The sequence below is a fragment of the Phaenicophaeus curvirostris genome, chromosome Z (assembly GCF_032191515.1).
Source record: "Phaenicophaeus curvirostris isolate KB17595 chromosome Z, BPBGC_Pcur_1.0, whole genome shotgun sequence".
NCBI classification, from domain to species: domain Eukaryota; kingdom Metazoa; phylum Chordata; class Aves; order Cuculiformes; family Cuculidae; genus Phaenicophaeus; species Phaenicophaeus curvirostris.
This window is the reverse complement of record NC_091431.1, coordinates 26,910,346-26,930,325: the sequence shown is the minus strand read 5'-3', so window position 1 is coordinate 26,930,325 and position 19,980 is coordinate 26,910,346. Positions and strand designations below refer to the sequence as shown.

Here is a 19,980-nt window from a genome sequence, read left to right as displayed (position 1 = left end):
GTAACTGTTGTCACTAGGAAGTCTAACAACGAATAAAGCATGTCAGCTCTTCAATCTGCTGCTTTACTGACCTTGAGATTGTCCCATAAGAGGTATCATAAAGCGAACAATTGTGTATCAAAGGCATGGAAGATGCAATGTATGCACTATCCAGAATACATTCAAAGGGAAAATCCAGCGTAGGTAAAAGGTACTCTTGCGTGCAAACTGGAATTCCAGTTCTTACTTCATTGTGGTTGGGGTTTTTTTTCTGTTAGTTAAACATGACCCTGCTGCTTTCTCACTGCCCAGTCCAAGACTCAGTCCAATAAAGGAAAAAATGTTTTTGAAAACCTCATTGAAACTACTTGACCCGTTCAGTTTTTCTGTCATGACTATTTCTCCCATATACTTCAATTCAGCAGTCAGTGACATATACAGCAGTGAGGGACTCCTAAACACACTTGTTTTCTCCAGATGCGTTTTCAGAGGTGCCAACATAGCACAGCAGTTTAAAATCAATGCATTTGCAGCAGGGAAACAGGGGGACACTGACCCTCTACACAAACACACAGCATCAGCTTCAGGACAGCCCATCAGGGAACCTCTTGCCTACTGTCTCACTCTGGCCTCACCTTTAACTCCATTAAAGGTTCCAGTCTGATGGTTGGGAGATTTTAAAACCTGACACTAAATATTTACAGAAGCATCAAGACCAGTTAGCAGCCAACATCCATGGGAAGATAGACACCTAAATTGATACGGCTCTTACCTACCATCTGAGTCATCTGCTTGATTCTGAAATTAACGAAGCTTGCATAAGGCTGCTAAAATTGCTGTGACCTGTGTTGCTCCTTTACCAGTAAGGACAAGGTCCAGTAGTGACAGAAATCCTTTCTCACAACTTTCTGACTGCCATTGCATCAATCAAGAACGAGACAGATGTGAATACCAGATGCATGGTGAATACAGAAGAAAGACACCTCAACAACATGATGCTATACCTGCTTTAAAAACTTACCTCTCTGGATTTTATTTTCTTCAGTGTCAAAGAGAAAAGAAGCATGAGGTGTTTACTTAATTAGCAAGTTCTTGTAGATTTTGTATGTCTTCTGCTTTCACCTCCTCCTCTTTAGCACCAGGTCTAAGAACATACATGGACTGTAGAGGCCAGACTGACAAAATATGGGCAAAATGAACCAGGATTTCTTATGTAAGAGTAAGATCTGATTACTACTTTTATTTTCAACTTTCCCAAACAAGAGCAACAGCATGCAGTCAGAATAAGGAGGCAGAATTTGATTGCTACATATAAGTAACACCTCGTGTCCTCCAAAGGTTTGCACTTTATCAGTCATTTTACAGATTCTTCTGCAGTCCTTGCTAATGATATCAAGTAGCTGTTTACAAGAGCTTTGGCAAACTACAGATGACTGCTGTCATACAAGTAGCTTATCATAAGCAGCTCTGAGATTTGCTTAAGGAGTAAACAAAGGCTGAAACAACCTAAATAATTGTCACTATATTAAAGCTTACTTGACAGCTGCCCTGTTTTTAAGAGGGAACTTTCTTTCCAGTCACCCGTCAACACACTGTTTCTTCAGATATGGCTAGCCTAGCAGAATAGTAGTTCTGCCCAGGATTTTTGGATGCTGGGTATCCTTTTATCATGTGTAAAGGGCTACTATGAGTATACAGATGAATTGTTCATTGTAATACAGTCAGTATTTAGAGTCAGTACATAACATGTATCTAATCTACTGCAGATGATCAGAGTGTATGCAATGTCTGTCACATTTTGGCTGTGCCTTATAAGGGACATCAAATCTGCACAAATGCAGAAATGTCAATGCATCCAGGGTATATCAAACCAGAAATAAATATTCTGGTCTGATGAAATGTGGACACCAAATTGCTGTCCTGAAATTAGAGGTCTGCAAATGTTTAGGGAAGGCATTGCTTACATTATAATATTAGAAACCAAAAGTCTAACTTATTGTAAATTTAGCTAGGTGCTTTTAGGGGTAAGAGGAAGTTACCCCAGCTCTGAGTCAATTGGCAAGGAAGCAGTTATGGTCCTCTGCAGCGCCATGGTGGTTAGCACCACTGCTGTATCAAGCCTGGACACCAACCTCTCTTTATAATAGAGTATTATTTTAATAGTCACCCAGTAGATTGTATTCACTTGCGATTTCCACAGCCAGCCAGAGTTTGATCAGGTTTTCCAAAAATACAGCAATCAACTTTACCTATGTTATGGGTTTGTTTTCAGTCCTATGCATGTAGCTAGGATTAAAAGCTCTGAGACCAAATTACATTTGTTATCATCATATGTCTAGAAGGAAGAGTTGACTTCTATGGTTTCATATGATATGAGGTGGGGCAATATATTGAAGAAAGTAAATGATTCAGACAAACTGACCAGTATTTGGAAAGAGTGGAAATTTTCCTTTACAGATGAAGGCTGCAGCTACTAGGTTTTGCTCAGGGTTTTCTGTTGTAAATCTGCCTGCAGGAAAAAAAAATAAAAATACGAACTACAGAAAGTATCCGTCTAATGGCTACTGCTTTTCTACTTGAGGTCTGAAAAATGACGGCCAAGGAAGGTTAAAATAATCAGCAATGGTATAAATACTACTTAAGACAGAAGTCACATATGGTATATTAGGAGTGGAGATGGATTTAATGAATACTGAGATCAATGCATATATCTGTGATCAACGAAAGCTGCAAAATATTTTTGTCAGCAAATGAAATTTAAAGATAGAAGTAAACGCTCAGCTGTAATAGAGTTATAACAACTCCAAATGGCAAAACTGTTGCTGGTTTAATGTATGCTGTCAGTTAATGTTAACTAAACAGACAATTCCTATGATGATTGCCTTGAAGAGAACAGATTGTGTGATAGGTCATAATCAAGCACACATCCTTAGATTAACAGCTCCAAAGCACTGCATACTTCTGTAAGTCACCCTGTAATGCAAAACCAAGTGTGATTTGTCACACCATTTCAGCTTGCATTACAGCTAAGTTAGTAGTGTGGAATTTTTCAAGCTTCACAAGAGGAATATTAAAACAGATAATACTAGCACGCATTTTAAAGAAAATTCTCAGCACTTGCCAAGTCATGCTCTCTGAGGTATCTGCCAGTGTGGGAGGGATGCATGCTCTCAAGGTGGCCTGTGTTTCATGGTCATCTCAGGCAGGGGGCTGCAAAGTTCATTAAATGATCTTATCTCACTGCTGCTTCTGTTCAAAATAGCCTTGATATGATGAAGGATTTATGTTACCCCCACTTCAAATAAAAAGTACCGAGGGATGCATTTCATTACTGCCCTGTGACACTGGAGAAGCTAGGGCTGCAGTGGTAATATTCCTCATTTGTTTGTGTCACACGCAGGATTTATTTGCAGGAAGAGTCTAGCTCCAAAGGTGAGTAAGTATTTGGTTTTTTGCAGTAAGATTTTCATAATAATGTCAACAAGAAATGTGTTTTTTCTCTAACTTTAATTCTCACAAAAGTACATCCTAGGAAAGATGAGAGTGTGAGGAAAATGCCAGGGAAGAGTGCCCAATTTAGCAGCATTCTAAGGAAGCTGAGTAGCATTGATACAGAAAAAATATTTACGGGCAATTTCCACGCCACAGCCCTGGATAAAACACCAAGAGATCTGTCTGTACATTCTCAACTGATGGGCGAAAAGGTAGCCAGGGTTACACACACACTCCTTTGTAAAGGTTTCCTAACAGCAATCTGCTGCTGAGGGGGGTTTCAATTTAATGGTAAACACCCTCACATGAATCAAGATCAGTTTCTCTTGCACATTTTGTCAGAACAGATGATCTAACAAAGAATATAAGCCCTGGGCAAGATTTCTCTTCTTTGATCCTAGACTATTGAGTCTTCCCGTACTCAAAAATCCAACAACAAAACAAAGCATATTCAAGATCCTTGACTGATAAATATTAATTGATGTTACCTACTTGATCTTAGGAATACAGCAGTTCATAGGATCGAGCTTCCAATATATCTGTCAGTGAGGAAAGTCTAGTGCTCAGAAACAATATTTAATCAGACAAGTAGACTACAGCCACTTTAAATATGCCTTAGATATTGAAAACTGAAAGACAATGAGAGTTGGACAAATCAATGGAAAGCTCAGAAAGGTATTTGGATATTCTGTATTGCTCAATGCTTATAAATACTTGTTCACTTAATGCTTGCTTCTGTGTGACTGCCATCACAGTCCTGTCTGTGTGTGCCAATGGCATGATGCCTGGTAACACAGGAATCACCAAGGAGAGCAAGGCACAGGGAGTAGGAGAAGCTGGGGAGCAGAGGTGCTGAAAAGATGATCCAGGGAAAGTTTAGTGAGATCAGCACCTGGGGAGAAATACAGCTCCAGCAAGAAGTAGAGAGAGATTTTCTGGAGAGAACAATGTTGCTGGGGAAATCAGACAGAAAGATATTTGAAAGTGGAGAAGTGAGTCATTCAAGTTAGGCTGGAGGACTGGAGTGGGAAGTGAAGAGGCCAAGAAGTCCAACAGACATAAAAGCAGAGAAGGAAAAAGCAAAGGGACCTCTTGTGGAAACCCTTGGCAGTAGGCTGAAAGAGAAGAGTCAGTAAGAACTACAAAATGGAAGAGAGCAAGTAGCTAAATAAATAAATACACAGAGAGCAGAACTAGGTCATTAACAATTGAATGGATGACCTGGAGGAAAGTGAAACTGTTGATTCCTCAAGGGTTTTGCTCAAAGCATTTTAAGGATTTTAACCCTCAGCTGGAGGACTGCTGAGCCTTTTGGTACAGAAAAGCAAGGCAGAGAATCGGTTCCCTCTAGTTCAATAATTCAGTTGTTCAGGTGTCTGGTACCCAGGGAAAAGTGAAAGCAAATAAAGAGAACTTAGGCTCAACAGATGAGGAAAACAGAAGAAAATATTTGCAATGCATGGTATTCAAAGGCGTTGATACTGCCACTGTAGTAGTGTGAGATGCAAAAGTAATAGCTGCCAGGAGCCTTGCTTTAATGTGTTTCTTTGTCACAAATGTACCATATGGGCTAAGGTCCAAATTTTGTAACTGTTCAAAGTATTTCAAGAAATGCTGGCCTCCAGATTACAAAAACCAGCTTTTCACAGGAAAGCAATGATTAACTTCAAAAATTAATAGGAACAATAGAAATGGTTGAACAGACTGCGGCATACTGCTTGAGTGCAAACATTTTAACTTGCATGTTAAAATCGCTTTATTTGCATGTTAGAATTGATTTGCCAGATGCACACCTGTAACTCCTGCACACAGCTAACTCCTGCTAGCATTGCTCACGTTAGTACGCTCATAATTTCCATAAAGAGAAAATTCCCATTATGCAATTCCCATTGCATGGAAAAGTCCAGTTAATTTGATTAAAGCTTATATAGAGAAGAATCTCCTATCTGAATCCATATCCCATTGAGAGCACATACTTCAAATTCTGTCAAACTTGGAAATACTGCTGGAAGGATAAATCACCTGTCTAGAATTCCCTTACTTAATTGCAAACTCCAGACAATATTTTTAAAAAAGAAAAACATGGATTGGTAGTCTGTAATTCTACAGTGCAAATGGAAAGAGAAGAGTACAGTATACATGCAAAGCCACGCATCTTTGTGAGGAGACACACTAATGAAGGGCACTGTTAGGGACCTGAGTGCATCAGAAGACATACCAGCCTTCCCTCATCCCCAGGCTGATGTTCTAGGTTAGCTCTGAGAGATGAAGTTCTGTAACAGGGCACCAGTGCGGCACTTAGAAAGGGCTGTGAGAAACCTCTCCTCCTAATGTTCACAACTGGCTCAGGCCATTCGTGAAAGAGACTGCACTATGTGACTTGCCACACAAACAGAAGGGTACCACTAAAGTGTTTTCTTCTACCTCTGAACACCTGAGATAGACTTGAAACTGGTAAGCTTCCCAGGCAGGATCTGAAAGCAAACATCAGTCAGCCCTGTGAGATTTGAATTGGCGACAGCTGCAGAAGCAGAACATAAATGATGTATTCAAGATCCAAGGAAAACAAGGGAAATCATGCCAGCAATAACTAGTCCCATTTTTTAAAATCAAAGCAGATTTGTCATTGAAGTCAAACATCAGCATTAGCAAAGATACTCTACTCTCCTATACACAGTGCGATTTTTTTTTATTGATTCTATGCGTTTATATAATAAGCACAGTCACCAAACAAGGTCCATGAAGAGTTAGATTAGTAATATGTTGTATTATTTCTAGGAAGATGCAAAATACCCTGAAAACTCCTACCTGTTGTACAATGCAAGAAGCACAAGAAGGTGGAAAAATAGCTTTCCCGATTTACGTAGATGCTTTTTAATTTTAAAAACCTTTTAAAATAATTGTCCAGTGCTACAGAGAAAAAAACCAAAACCAAAACCAAAAACCAAAAAACTCCACACTTTTGTTTACATACCATTTTGCAGCTATGAAATTTGTGACTTTCAATTCTTTCCATGATACAGCGTGTCTCTTGTGTGGTAATCATTTCTCATAGAACCAATGAATACCAGCCTCAAACTAATGACATTTTTTAAATGTCAAGGTGTCGTATCAAATTGATCTTACACTCTTCTTTTGTTCTAACATTGTAATTTTTTCAGTTCCAGATAACAGTGCTAGTGTCACAGCTTCTCTGCCTTTGTAAGATCTCCCTTAACAAACTATGTCTAACTAATACCGACCTACCCCATCCAGCCTGGCCTTTAACACCTCCAGGGATGGGGAACCCACAACTTCCCTTGGCAACCTGTTCCAATGTCTCACCACTCTCATGGCGAAGAAATTCTTCCTAATGTCTAGTCTAAATCTGCCCTTCTCCAGTTTTACCCATTCCCCCTGGTCCTATCACCACAAGCCTTTATGCATAGTCCCCCTCCAGCTTTCTTATAGGCTCCTTTCAGCTACTGGAAGGTCGCTGTGAGATCTCCTTGGAGCTTTCCCTTCTCCAGGCAAGAGATTCATACACAGAGATTATTTGTTCAGATTGTTTTGGAGGCTGCTTGCATGGAGTCCATTCCCTTTTAAAGAAGGTCCATCTTGATAACTACTTTGAATGAAATACCAAGGTGTGAAAATAAACTACACCCAGGAGATAACTGCTGGTGCAAAGCCTCAATACTGTTCTATGTCCTATTAATCTCCTCTGAAGAATAAGCTGAAGCAGGAAGGGAAAAGAAAATGTTTCCAACACAGAAAATTTTAGCACAGAAACTTTACCTTAGGACAAGTGAAATGCCTACAAACTAGGTTCGATAACCCAGATTGCACACACAACCCTGAAGCTTTACGGCAACAGTTTTGAAATGGATGGCAGGAGAGAGGCGAATTCAAACACCTACACACATAATGCATAAAGGCAAAAGAAACTGAGTGGATTATTTTAGCAGAATTATTGTACAGTTCCTACAATTGTCATGTGAATGGGCTCAAACAGAGGGTTTTAAATAAAAGATAATTTAGGGTATAATGATTCTACACTTCAGAGAAGCAAATGCTGATGCATTGGCACACTGGTGTTTATCAAGGAGTTACAAGGATCAGTAAAACAACGATGCATAAATTCTAAGTTCAGTTGCTTTCATACATATCTGAGTGCTCTCCAGTATTAGGGAGAAAGAACATGAAAGTGACGATTAAGGGCTGAGTAAGTGAAAATACAACACCAAGGTATCTGTTTGTTAACACAAAATAAAAGGTTAGGAAAGAAGGATACACTTGGACAATCCTCTTAGTGGGCCTAAGCAACCACACATGAAGAAAATGTCACAGCTTACAGACACTCATTCGTGCCCCTCCCCCACACCAAAAAAAAAAGTCAATGTAATGTATAATACTATACACACTTTGTAGTCTCAGCAGGGTTCTTACTTTCTTCTAAATATTGCCAGCATCAGATGTAAGGTGAATAACAATGAAAACTAATTCTGAACTTCTTTTTTACTCGGTTCAAACCTTTCTCCTTGGGATTTTTTGACTTGGGGTGGGGTTCTGGAGAGACATTTATATGAAATACACTCAAACCAGCACCAAGAATATATTCAATCAAGCATGTATTTGGGCTCAGTTATACATCATGGCAATGGGTTCCACAACTTTGACTCATTCAGCAGAGATATTGACCCTCGTATATGCAGAAAAAACACATCCACAGCAGGTTAAATAGGAATTTCTAATAATTCAGAAGAATGAAGTAGTTATGTTTGGGATTATTTTCAATCATCGAAACCAGGAGACATTATTTCCTGGCAGGTTATGTTGGACCCTCAGAGATATTTGGGAATTTTGTTTGCTGTTCTTCAAAACTATTTTTAGTCTCAGAGATTAACCGCTGGAGTGGGAGGTCCATTAGTTTGATGCAGGTGGCTGTTGCTGTTTCTTTCTTATTTAGTTCTAGATTAATCCTGGTACACAAAAAGTTAAGAAAGGTAGTAACTGCTACCTCAGAAGAGAGATTTGGGCATTGATGGCATTGATGTATATGTGGATATATATAGAATACATTTATTTTATGAAAGCACATACTCATATTAAAGGAACATTTTACCTGGAATTGGTATCCTCTAGCACAGCTGGAGGTGTTCAGCTGTACTTGCAATTTACATTACAGACTGATGCCAACACTTATACATCTAGTTATAATTTGCTTAGAACCTGGAAAAATGCTCAGTAAATGTCTTCTGCAAAAGTTAGTCTCAAATATTGTGTTTCTAGCATTTGGAGGATATTAACTGATATAAAGAGGTTTTACAGGGAATCACAGGAAAATCCCATCAAGAACGGACCTCTTCAAAAGGGCTGCTTTTGTTCTCTGCTCACAGAGTTTTCATAATGTGTCTCACAGTTTTTCACAAAACATCCAAATCCCCAAACGAAATTTTGTTAAGATTACCAGTCCCCAGTTTTGCTTTTCTTACAATGCCTGGCAGGGGAATGGCAGCAGTTTCTGCAAGCTCTTCCAGGCTAACCTTGAGGGGCTTGTTTATAAATTCTCTATGGCTCTGATTAAAATAAATTACAAATAATTGCCATGATTTCAAACAATGCATGAGAGACCCCTAAATATTTGTTTAAAAAATTAAATATTCTGGAAAATATTGTAATGGCACGTTCATGCAAAACCACACAGCAATTTGAAAGGCAGCATGGAGATACTCATTTCACATTTAAGGAAGTTTTGAAAGTAACGATATGATTTGCTCTCTGTAATGTGGGATACAGAGGCTTGACTGTTAGCCCATGAAAAGTTATCTTGAGACAGGTATTTTTTTACCTGGGGTAAGATTTACTCCAAAATTTATATTTATATGACATTAAATGAAGGGAGAAGAACACAATGAGGATATATATAAACATATTCAATGAAATAGTTCTGTTTTGAAAATTGCAGGAGAGAGAAAAATACTTGATAGGCAAGGTGGCTTATGCAAGTCAGCGTCTTATAAAATTATGTACATACTTTTTATACATATAAGTTTTCTCCATTCCCTGATAATGTTACAGTGAGTTTTATAATGATTAACAGCAAATTGATAGAGCTTTTCTTCCTCCTTTTTTTATTGTTAATCTGCAGTGGTCACCTTATTATTTTATAGACATGAAAACACAGAGGAAAAAATCCCATTAGAACTAGCAATTTTTATATTTCCTTTCCAAGTACAGTAAAAAGTATCTTAATCTTCAAGCTAGAGAATATAACAGAACTGTCCTGCATTGTTAGCTTAAAGGTCACAGGCAGACAGAGGTGAGAGATTATTGAGGTGAACAAGAAAGAATTAAAATCACTGCAGATAGAATGTCCTCAAGTGTCAAAGTTAGGAATGAAAAGCTTAAATAGTGAGTCATGCCTACTATAATCTTGATGCTACCAAAAAAAAAAAAAAACTGTGTGACCCTAACACTGTGAAAATCCAAAGTAGCAAGTGTGTGGTTTAGCCATAAAAATAGATAAGGAACCAATAACTTGTAATATGCTTGTTTCAGATTTCTCCTTTAGAGAAAATGAATAGCCAATACATACGTCATGAAGTGCGAGGATGTGAAACTAGTGACCTGAGGAACTTCTGGGAAAAGACTATTGAACAACAAACTCGGTACCTGCAAATTGAAAAAGAACGTCAGCGAAGAAGTGCTCTGACAAAGTGGGTAGTTTGCATCTGGAAAGGTTGAGTTTCCATTGTAATTATTTTTTAAAGAAAATGGATACCTATACTTAAGTTATGAGCTGAAAGTATTTGTCTTAGATTTAAAAAAAATAATAAAGCCTCCCAAACAGGCATGCAAATGCTAAGCTATGGCTTCACAGGATAAGGAATAATTCATTTTTGTTCCGTAAATTGGTTCGAAGTGTGGAACATTCTGAAGCTATCAGGACAATATCTAGCAGTGCAGGCTAGGTATTGTCTCAAACATCAAGGCTTGTGTTCACAGCAGAGCTAGTACAGATGTGTACCTGGGCCATCTTCTTTCTCTGTGGCCTTGTTTTCACAATAATATGGTCTGATTTCAGATGGTCTAATTTGTATAAGGTAAATCCACAATAAAACAGACAGTTCAAGTGTACTAACTGACCAAGGCAACCATAATCCATAGCTGTATTTCCCTCATCGGTCATATTTATGTTAGTCAGCCACAATAAGAATGATGAGTCTGTGGCAATATTGCTACAGTTTTACTTTACATGAAGTTTCCATAAGCTGAAGGCGCATGCAATGATGGCTATTTTGTCTTGAGACCATTCAATGAGAAAACACTTTTTTTTACCATCTCACTCATACCTGTCTTTGGATTGATGCTTGAAAAAATAAACACAAGAATGGCCCTGCATTAATAATGGTGGATGAAGGAACATTAGAGTCAGTCTCTAGCATGTTTTATCCATTTGTAATTAACCTAATTTCAACATCTCAACTCCTCAGCTGTAAAATTTCTGCCTGTTTCATCTGAGGCAGTCTCTCTGTGGTACCTAGATAATACCAAACATAAAACAAAATGCCACCTATGACCTTAAGCTGTTTGCTATGAGTCTAACAGTAGTTTCAACATGAATAGGTGTTTCCAAGAGAAATAGTGTTCCAGAGCCTCTGTGCAGTACATTTTTAGTGCGTTTCTGAGGAGGAGAATTGGGAAAGTGTTGGGCGATGCTACCCAGCAGGTGGCAGCAGGCAATCTCCAGTGGAGAAGTCAAGCCACTCTGGCACACAGAGGCACTTGAGAAAGGGCACACTGGAGATGAAGATGAACCACGAAGCTCAGGTGAGTGCTTGTCGAGATATAAGAGCTAGCTCTAAAGTGCCATCCAGCAAAGTGCTCTAAAGGAGCAGGCCTTTTTCCATAATGGAAAAGCACCGAAGGATTGGTGGGATACATGAAGAGAATAAATCTGCTTGAGGACAAGTTGATTTGTGTTTCTGCCCTTAGGCTCAGAAATGAATGGATGGAGAGGCTGGAGAAACGAATAAAAATGTTGAGGACTCAATCTGAAGATTCATCTAATTGAAGATCCCACACTCACAACATGTTTGGCGGCAAAAAGAAAATTGTTTTTTTGGAAAGCATGATCGTGTGATGTAAAAGCTTAAGTCAATTTTACTTTGTGCCTTAAATGAGCTAAAATTAATTAGCTGTCATTGTTAGAAGTTTCATACATGAAACATCTATTGCTGCTTTTAAGATTATGCATCCATCCCTTCACTGGATAAATAGAGACGGAAGTACTCTAAAGTTTTCAAGACTAATAAATCCTGGTTCACTGAGCTCTAGATGTCTGGAAGAAGAGTTCAGTTATACAATTAGTGCTCAGCAAAAGCATTTCCACAACATTGTGGGTATTTGTATAGATTGATTGTAATCTAATGGAGTCATATTATTTCAAAAATTTTTAATGAATAGTTCAGAATCTTTTTTAATATAACAGAGCCCAACTCAGACTAAGGAAGAGGGGGCATGCACAAACAATGCTACCACATCCTAGATCACTAGTGGAAGCAGACTTGGTGGGAGTTATAGATCCTAGCTGCCATATTAAAATCTGTGAAGCTATTAATATGTATCCTGAGAAATAGGTTCTGTGAGACACCAACAGGAGTGGCCTAATTAGTCAACCCACATTAGCTAACTTGAGACATTATGTCAACAAAGAGAAAACAACTTGGACTTCTGAGGCTGCTTCTGGTACCTGGCCTAGTTTGTCTAGAGCTGAATACATAACTCTTATACCACAGAGCAGCTTTGTGTGTTTTCACAGGTATTTGTTATCATGAATAACAACCAACCTCTAACACTTTTTCCTTTCAAGACCCAGAACATATTCCTTAACAACCAGTGCCTTCAGAAACACTGCAGGTTTCCTCTCCTACATCTCCTATTAGTCAAAAATGTTCCTAGCTCCCCTCCTAATGTGTCATTAGGAAATGTGGCATTTCCTCTAGCAGTATCAAAGCATTTCAATAGGCTGACAATAATAAAATTTCTTCCTTTCTAGGGTGACTGCTCTGTTCCTACCAGGATGCTTGGAGTAATGTACTGCAAAACTGGTTATTTGAGCATGCTAGAAATCTCTTCCCCCAACTGCACAGGCCGTTAGGACCTTTATATAGGCTGTTTCACTACTTCTTTGGTATTGTTTCAGAGTAAAGAAGATTTGAATTGCCAGTGGAGCAAGAAGAGAACAGTGGAAGGGTTTGAGGTTTTAAAATAGTTAGATCATCTGCTCTTTTAAAGCAAAACAAAAACTTGAAATACTGTTTTTTTCTCTCTTTATCCATTGCCTTCTAAATTCACTTTTGTGTGCCCAAGGGCAAATCAGATCTATTATGGGAATTTAAACATATAAATAATGTTTGGAAAGCCTGAGATATCCATGAAAGCATGAAAAAAGATGACCTTGGAACATGTGCTCAGAAATCAAGGCATTGGCAGGTCGATCACCATACTTGATAACAGAGTTTGCCTGCGAGTTGAAAAGAGCTGCTAAACTCATGTTCTTCAGTTCAGTACTTTTCTTAAGCAATTTTTAAACTAACATCAGCTGAGAATATGCAGGATAAAGGTATAGTTACAGTTAAGCTATTCTTTTATAAACAATCATCAGATAGACATACAACTTAATATTGGAGTTTAGTGAAAACTAGATTTCCTTGAAAATTCTGGTTCAAACACTTCAATTCTTCCATCTTTTGCCTGTCCCTTGTGCTTATGGAAGCTCTACCTGAATTCCATCATGAAGCAGCACTGATTTTCATACCATTTTGGCTTAAAGCAGAGCTTGAATTCAGCCAGGGAAACAATTTACAACCCCTCATTCATTCTGTAAGTGACTGCATGAGGTGCAAAACAGAGAGAATCAGAGCTGGTATATTTAAAAAAGTAAAGAGGTACCCCTGGAATTCTCACATGGTTGAGATCCTTCTTCTTTTCTCATAAAGTCAGAGTGAGGAAAATCTATGGATTGCCAGGAAAAGACGTGCAGGAATTGGCTGTCACCCAAGTCCCTTATTCCACATTTCATATGGTTACATCACTTAAGAATGCTTTGGAAGAGACCAAAAATGAGGTAGGACACCCCAAAATCATCTCTTTAAAGTGATTGAAAGGAACTTGTTTTTCCCATACAGCATCTATTCCAGCCTAAGGCCAAAGGACATTCTGAAAAAATATTTTAGGAATTAAGCCACTTCAACTCTCAGCTTTGCAGTTTCCCCTTAGTGTCTAGATGAATTATTTTAGCCTCAGGTTCCAGAGCATTAGATTCAGGACTCTGAGTCGCATAATCTTTATTTACCTAAGAGCTAACAATATGTTTGATAGAAACATCGCCACTTTTTCAGGGGTATTCTGCCTAGGAGTTTTGTAAATTACCACCAACAAAATAATACCTATCCCGAGAAATCAACAAAATCTACATCAGCCAGGAAAAATAAAATATGATCGCATTTGAATTCAAGTCTAAATGTCAAGAAACAATCTTAATCAGAAGCTGGAGCAGACTAAAGATTAAAACAGTTCCAGCAATTTGAAAACACAAGAACATAATTCTTTACCTTGAAGGTTGTAAGAGAAATTAAAAGGAGGTGAAAACAAAAGTAAAGTGCAATTTCTGTGAGAGTCAGAAATGAGCCGCATTGTTTTAAGTAGGAGTAGAAAAACCTGACTGTAGAACTGGAGAAGTCATAGCAAAAAAACTGTTAAAATCAGCTGTATTTTATAAAATCATTATGATTAGAATGGGTGCTTAGATGCTCTTCAGACTATTTTTTGACAATATGCCATTTCAGAGAAGTGCGGTATTCAGTTAAACGGTAAAACTTAAAAACTCAAATGTTTATAAAATAGGTCCTTGGAGAAACACTTGCTTTCTCTTGATTTTTACTATTTAAACTTTCACATTGCTTTTGAGTGTAGCAGTAAGAGATTTTGAGTTATGCCAATATAATTTTCTTAGCATTGTAATTAAGATGTGGTAGATTTTTGCTTATCTTCCTAGTTTTCATTATTTTACCATTCCTTTGCTGCATCCTGACACAGACTTTCTCATTACGAATGCATGGTACAGAACTTTCTGAAAAAGCTTCTAACAGCAACAGAATTTAAATGTATTAAAGTTTTACCATCCTCTGAAGTAAACACTGCTACTGAAAACGCCAGCAAATAAAACTCTCTAAGACTCAATTTGGAGTTTTAGAAAGCAAGCATCCTTTATCAGGCCTGGGAAACATGAGGGAGTGATCTCCATCAGTCATGAGTAATGAGACAAGAGCTGGTTACAGAATGTGTTTTCCACTTACATGCACATGGATAAATTTCCTCAGAAACCTTATGCATATTCTATTGCTTTCCAAAGTCTAATATAAATGTGATTATGAAACTTCAAAACAGTCAAAACTCTTTCTAATTCAGAGCTGGCTCCACCTCTCTGCTTGACCTTGCTTTTAAAATATGAAGAAACTCCAAACAGAGGTGATTACAGAAAAGACATATGCTTGGCACATATCATACTGAACACAACACATTATCGTCTTCAAAGAATGAACAGTGTATGGAAAAGAACACTGTCTAAAAGAGAACATGCTATCTGAGGGACATTCTGTCTGACTTTCAAAAAACACAATTGCTTACACAAAATTTAACTCTGCTTTAGCTTAAATCAAAATATTCTACTTTCTGTAATAGTAGCTACTTCTTGTATCACACTAATCACTGGATTCAAGTCTTTTTAAAAACTATTTCTGGAAAGTAAACTTCACGTTAACACAACGGTGACAGATACTCCATTTAAGCTATACTGGTGATCCTTCAAAGGTATGGGTAAGAGTTGACAGCTGTGAAAAATGGGCTGTTCAGTGATTTGGCTTGAATAAAGGAACATGGGGCAGGAGCAAAGGAGGTGGAGATCCAAATGTATTGATCCTGATCGCTCTACCTGAGTTTAGGACAAATGCTTGGGTCATGGGGGGAATGTCTTCTTCTTTTGTTGGTGCCAGCTTGTCGATGGTGCCAGGTTCGGTGGAGGGGTAGTTCTGCAGTAGCGGACGTTGCTTGCTCCTCCTTCTTCCCCTCCCTTTCTCCTACCCCCTTTCTCCACCTGCTGGACTGCCTGGGCTGACCCACATGGCAAGAGCCGCCCAACATGTGCTGATGGGGGTCAGAGGAGATACTGCTTTCTCATCAAAAAGAAATATATAAAAGGGGAGGGGAGCCAGGACCAAGCGCGCCTCTGGCTAGATGCAGTCCAGTCTCAGCCATGAGCCCAGCACTGTATACCTTGCTTTGCTGACTTTATTTCACAATAAAAGACTCTTGGAATTTTAGCTTCCAGAGTGTGTTTATAACACAGCTGTGAAGAATGATTCAGTCAGTAACTTAACAGACTTCGTAGCAGTTTAGCCTGAACTGAGACAGCTTAAATACACTTCTTTGTTCAGTGGTCCTTCCTGACTAATGTCTTTCCTTACCAAAGGAGCTCCATTCTGGACCTCCCTGATTAAGGAGCAAATAGGCATAATTCAGCCACTGTGACCAAGTTTTGAATTTGAAGAATTGATGCAAGTCAGGCAAAAAGCAAGATGTCTTTCTGATGAGATGGTAGTGTCAAGCTAGGGAGATGGTTCAGCTATGCCTAGCTGAAGTTCCCCAGCCTTGCCGCAGCCGTGTTTCCGCAGTGAAGCTTCTCCTGCAGCCCAGTATGGAATTGCCCATCAGATTGTCTTCAGCTTGAAATCCAAAGCCTATGTGTTCCCTAGTGCACAATCACTTAATGTCCATACAGCTATGCCTCTTCAGGCTTTTTGATCACATTCACTGAAGACAAGACTGATCTACTAGCCTATTCTGAGGTGCTTGAAATTGTCAGTGCTGAAATAAATCCACCATGCAAGTTCACATATCGTATTCTATAGTGTAGCATTAAGTACAGATGGAATATTTTGCACTATAGAAAAAAAATACAGACCACCTCTAGGATTTTGATCCCATGACACAAAACCAATGTGAAAGATAATAACAGCCACACAGAGCTCACTGTGTAAACAGGACAGAAACAGCAGAGAAAGTGTGGAAAGGTGGGCTAGAGACTGAGGTCAGGGAAGAGCCATGGTATGTGTGTGGAGTACAAAGTCAGGGTTCAGCTACTCCAAGGATAACTTGATCCATGTGCGCAGTAGCCAGTGTTCCAGCTGGATCTAAAATCTGTAGTTTCTTCTGATTAAAAATCTGAAAAATTAGAACATCCTAAACCAGTTCATGAAGGGTACGACAGCTCTGGCAAAACACACTGCATGTCGGTGGAATCACTGCTCGCATAACTGAATTCTCAACACAAATGTTTGAGGAAAATGAAGAGTCAGATGCCACTGGGATGTCAGATTCATTAAGAGAACTGGGATATCATCAAGGCTGGAAAAGCAGAGTAAGTAGCTGTGAAGAGGTATGTTAAAGAAGATGGAGAAGAGGTAACATGTTACACTGAAAGGGTTTTGAAGAGATTCAGCTGAAAGGCTAGTACTGATTATAGGTTTTGCTATTTTGAACCTATCCTCTCCCCTTTCCATGTTACACATGGAACCTCTCCCATTTGTCACTGCTAGTATTAGCCCAGTCACATGCACATTAGCCACACATGATCTGCACCAACGGCTCAGTGGAAGTTACATTAGAGATGGATCTGGACCCTTAGTCATGGTGTTCTGTGAGCTTTTCTGTACTCAGGCAAAATATTTCCCCATGCTAAACTAGGCAGCCATTCTCTTCTTGCGTAAAGAGGATGCAGTTTAGGTCAAACTGACTTAAATCCTACAAAAAGGACTGGTAAGGGAGTCCTGAAGCTTCAAGGTTGATGAAGAATGCTCATATCCATTATAAAGCATGTCAAAATGTAGATTGCTTTTTGAATGGCCTCTGAATACATGTCTGAATTTATCCCCCTTAGCATGAAAGTCCCATTCTGAGAATGACCCTGTGGGTTGACACAATCCCCAGTACTAATACAGACAGGGGGATTAATGGATTTAGAGCACCTCTGTGGAGAAGGACTTCAGGATACCAGGGAGTGGAAAACTGGACCTGAACCATCAAAGTGCACTTGCAATCCACAAAGCCAGTTGTATCCTGGGTTCCATTAAAAGGAGTGTGGCCAGCAGGTCAAGAAAGGTGATTTTCCACCTCTGCTCTGCTCATGAGACCCCACCTGTAGTACTGCATCCAGATCTAGGGTACCTGGTACAAGAAAGACATGGACTTGTTGGAATGGGTCCAGAGATGGGTCACAAAAATGGTCAGAGGATGGGAACATCTCACTTATGAGGCTAAGAAATTTGGAATTTATTCAGCCTGGAGAAGAGAAGACCCTTGGGAGACCTTATTGAAGCCTTTCAATATATAAAAGGGGTTTATGAGAAAGATGAAGGAAGACCAGGACTTACAGTGACAGAACAAGGGGTAACAATTTTAAACTGAAAGAGTGTAGATTTAGATTGGACATGAGGAGGAAATTTTTTTCAATAAAAGTGGTGAGACACTGGAACAGATTACCCAGAGAGGTCATGATGCCCATCATGGGAAGTATTCAAGTTCAACTTGGACAGAGCTTTGAGCAACCTGATCTAGTGAAAGATGTCCCTACCTGTGGCAAGGGAATTGGACTAGATAATCCTTAGAGGCCCCTTCAAACCCAAACCATTCTGTAATTCTGTGATTTTCTGATTCTATATTAAAGCAAGGATAGCACAGTGCCTGCAGTAAGAAGTGAAAATCAAACCAGAGTGCCCAAAGACATGTTCTATACCAGAGCCTCCAGAGAAGACAGCTGTGATACACGTAGCTGACAGCTCTTTAGGTGGATGCCTTACATTTCAAGGGCACTTCTCTATCAGCAGCCTGCTGCTTGTAGCTGCTGGTAGCCATTTGGAGAATTAGTTCCATACAGAGACATAAACTGCTGTCACGGAATACCCTACTTATATCTCTTAACATACTCTTCTTGCAACACAATGTACTTTTTGCTAATGAGTAAATATAATATTCTCCACATATCCTACACTTCTACTGCACAATTGATCCTACTTTTAGGATGCATATTACTAATGAGAGCACTCCTAAAGCATTTCTCACATGGAAAAAAATTCCTAGGCTTTTCATCCTCTTCTGCAACCATTTTCTTATTAGTGAGCACAGTGTGCAAGATCTTGGTGCTGCTTTAAAAGCACTGAACCTTGCCCAGAGGTTTGGTTTTTATTCCTACCTCCCTTGCGCATATTACTTTTTATAATCTCACTGCTTTTCTCTCCCAGAGGATCCAGTGCTGTAGCCCTGGTGTCAGAGGTCACTGACAAGGTTTACTCTGAGATTTGACTGCTTTGTATTTGTGACCCTTGGCCTCTTATCTGCTTTGGGAAGGAGAAAGAACAAATCCACCAAGCAGTTTAATAGCAACCCACCACATTCACTGTAGAAGATAGAGTGGGTTTTGAATTGTAAATTTGGCAGAGAATTTCCAGGCACTGACCCCAACTACTTTAAAATGTACATTCTATCTCAAGAAAACAGGGAGCAGTCACCAAGTGCTTAAACAGTTTTTCTTCTCCTTATCCCAGGATGAGAGTTTAATACCAAATTCTGTCCCAGAAAAAAATTTTATGGACAAGTAATAAATTCCTTTCAAACTAGGGGATTATAATAGAATGCTGACACAGCCTTACTCCCAGCAAGGGGGAGGTAAAGATTCTTCTCAGGCCCAGAAAATTCCTGACTGTATCTCTGTGAAAAAAACTCAACTGTTGTATCATATTCGAACACAGTGGATTAAAAAGAAGTTCACTGGCATGAAGCTGAAGATGTGTATATTTAAGCAATATATGAAAGGAAATCAGCTTTCCTGAACCTACAAATTGCATACAAAATCTATTCATCAGTATAATGTATACCCTAGGAATCTGGTGGAACAGGACACCCAAGACCTCCCACAAGGCTCACAGCTTCATTTTGAAAAGGGGGCAAGCAGCTTTCCACCTCTTATTGGCAAGAAGCCACCCTACTCATCTGCAGATCCAAGCACAACCCTGCTGATGGTTTTGTGACAAAAGCCCAAACAAAGGCTTAAGCTGTTTGAAAGGTCCAGGCTGAGATCATAAAGTATTAGTATTAACGAATTACAGCTGTAATATTTGACATTTCAAAAGACATTTTCCTCATTTGCCTTTTATCCACTCTCCATAAAAGCTATCGTCTCACCTATAACAGCTAATTTTCATTAATGGGTAAACAGCAATGGAATGTACTACTACTCATGATAGTTTAGTAATAAGGATAGTGACGCAGTATAACGTTCTGACAAAATCTGCCTCATTAGAATACTCCATTTCATTAATTGTCATGTTAAACATGACTCAGAACTCATTCTAGGAGGCAATTAGTAAAGCACACTACAAATGAATGACTAGAAGCTTCCTAGTTTTACAA

The 19,980-nt window shown here is 39.0% G+C and overlaps 1 protein-coding gene across 2 annotated transcripts; it reads left to right on the top strand.

Annotated features, from left to right (window-relative positions):
* Nucleotides 1–3,322: 3,322 nt before the first annotated feature.
* LOC138733626 (protein FAM240B-like) lies at nucleotides 3,323–11,573 on the top strand. Of its 2 annotated transcripts, none has more exons than XM_069881027.1 (3): nucleotides 3,323–3,411; nucleotides 10,012–10,169; nucleotides 11,449–11,573. In XM_069881027.1, exons 2-3 carry the CDS (start codon nucleotides 10,030–10,032, stop codon nucleotides 11,525–11,527), a joined length of 219 nt encoding a protein of 72 aa, XP_069737128.1. In that variant the 5' UTR covers nucleotides 3,323–3,411; nucleotides 10,012–10,029; the 3' UTR covers nucleotides 11,528–11,573. The 2 variants fall into 2 exon arrangements, with proteins under 2 accessions (XP_069737128.1, XP_069737129.1); XM_069881028.1 differs by having other exon boundaries at nucleotides 3,331–3,411; nucleotides 10,025–10,169.
* Nucleotides 11,574–19,980: the final 8,407 nt, after the last annotated feature.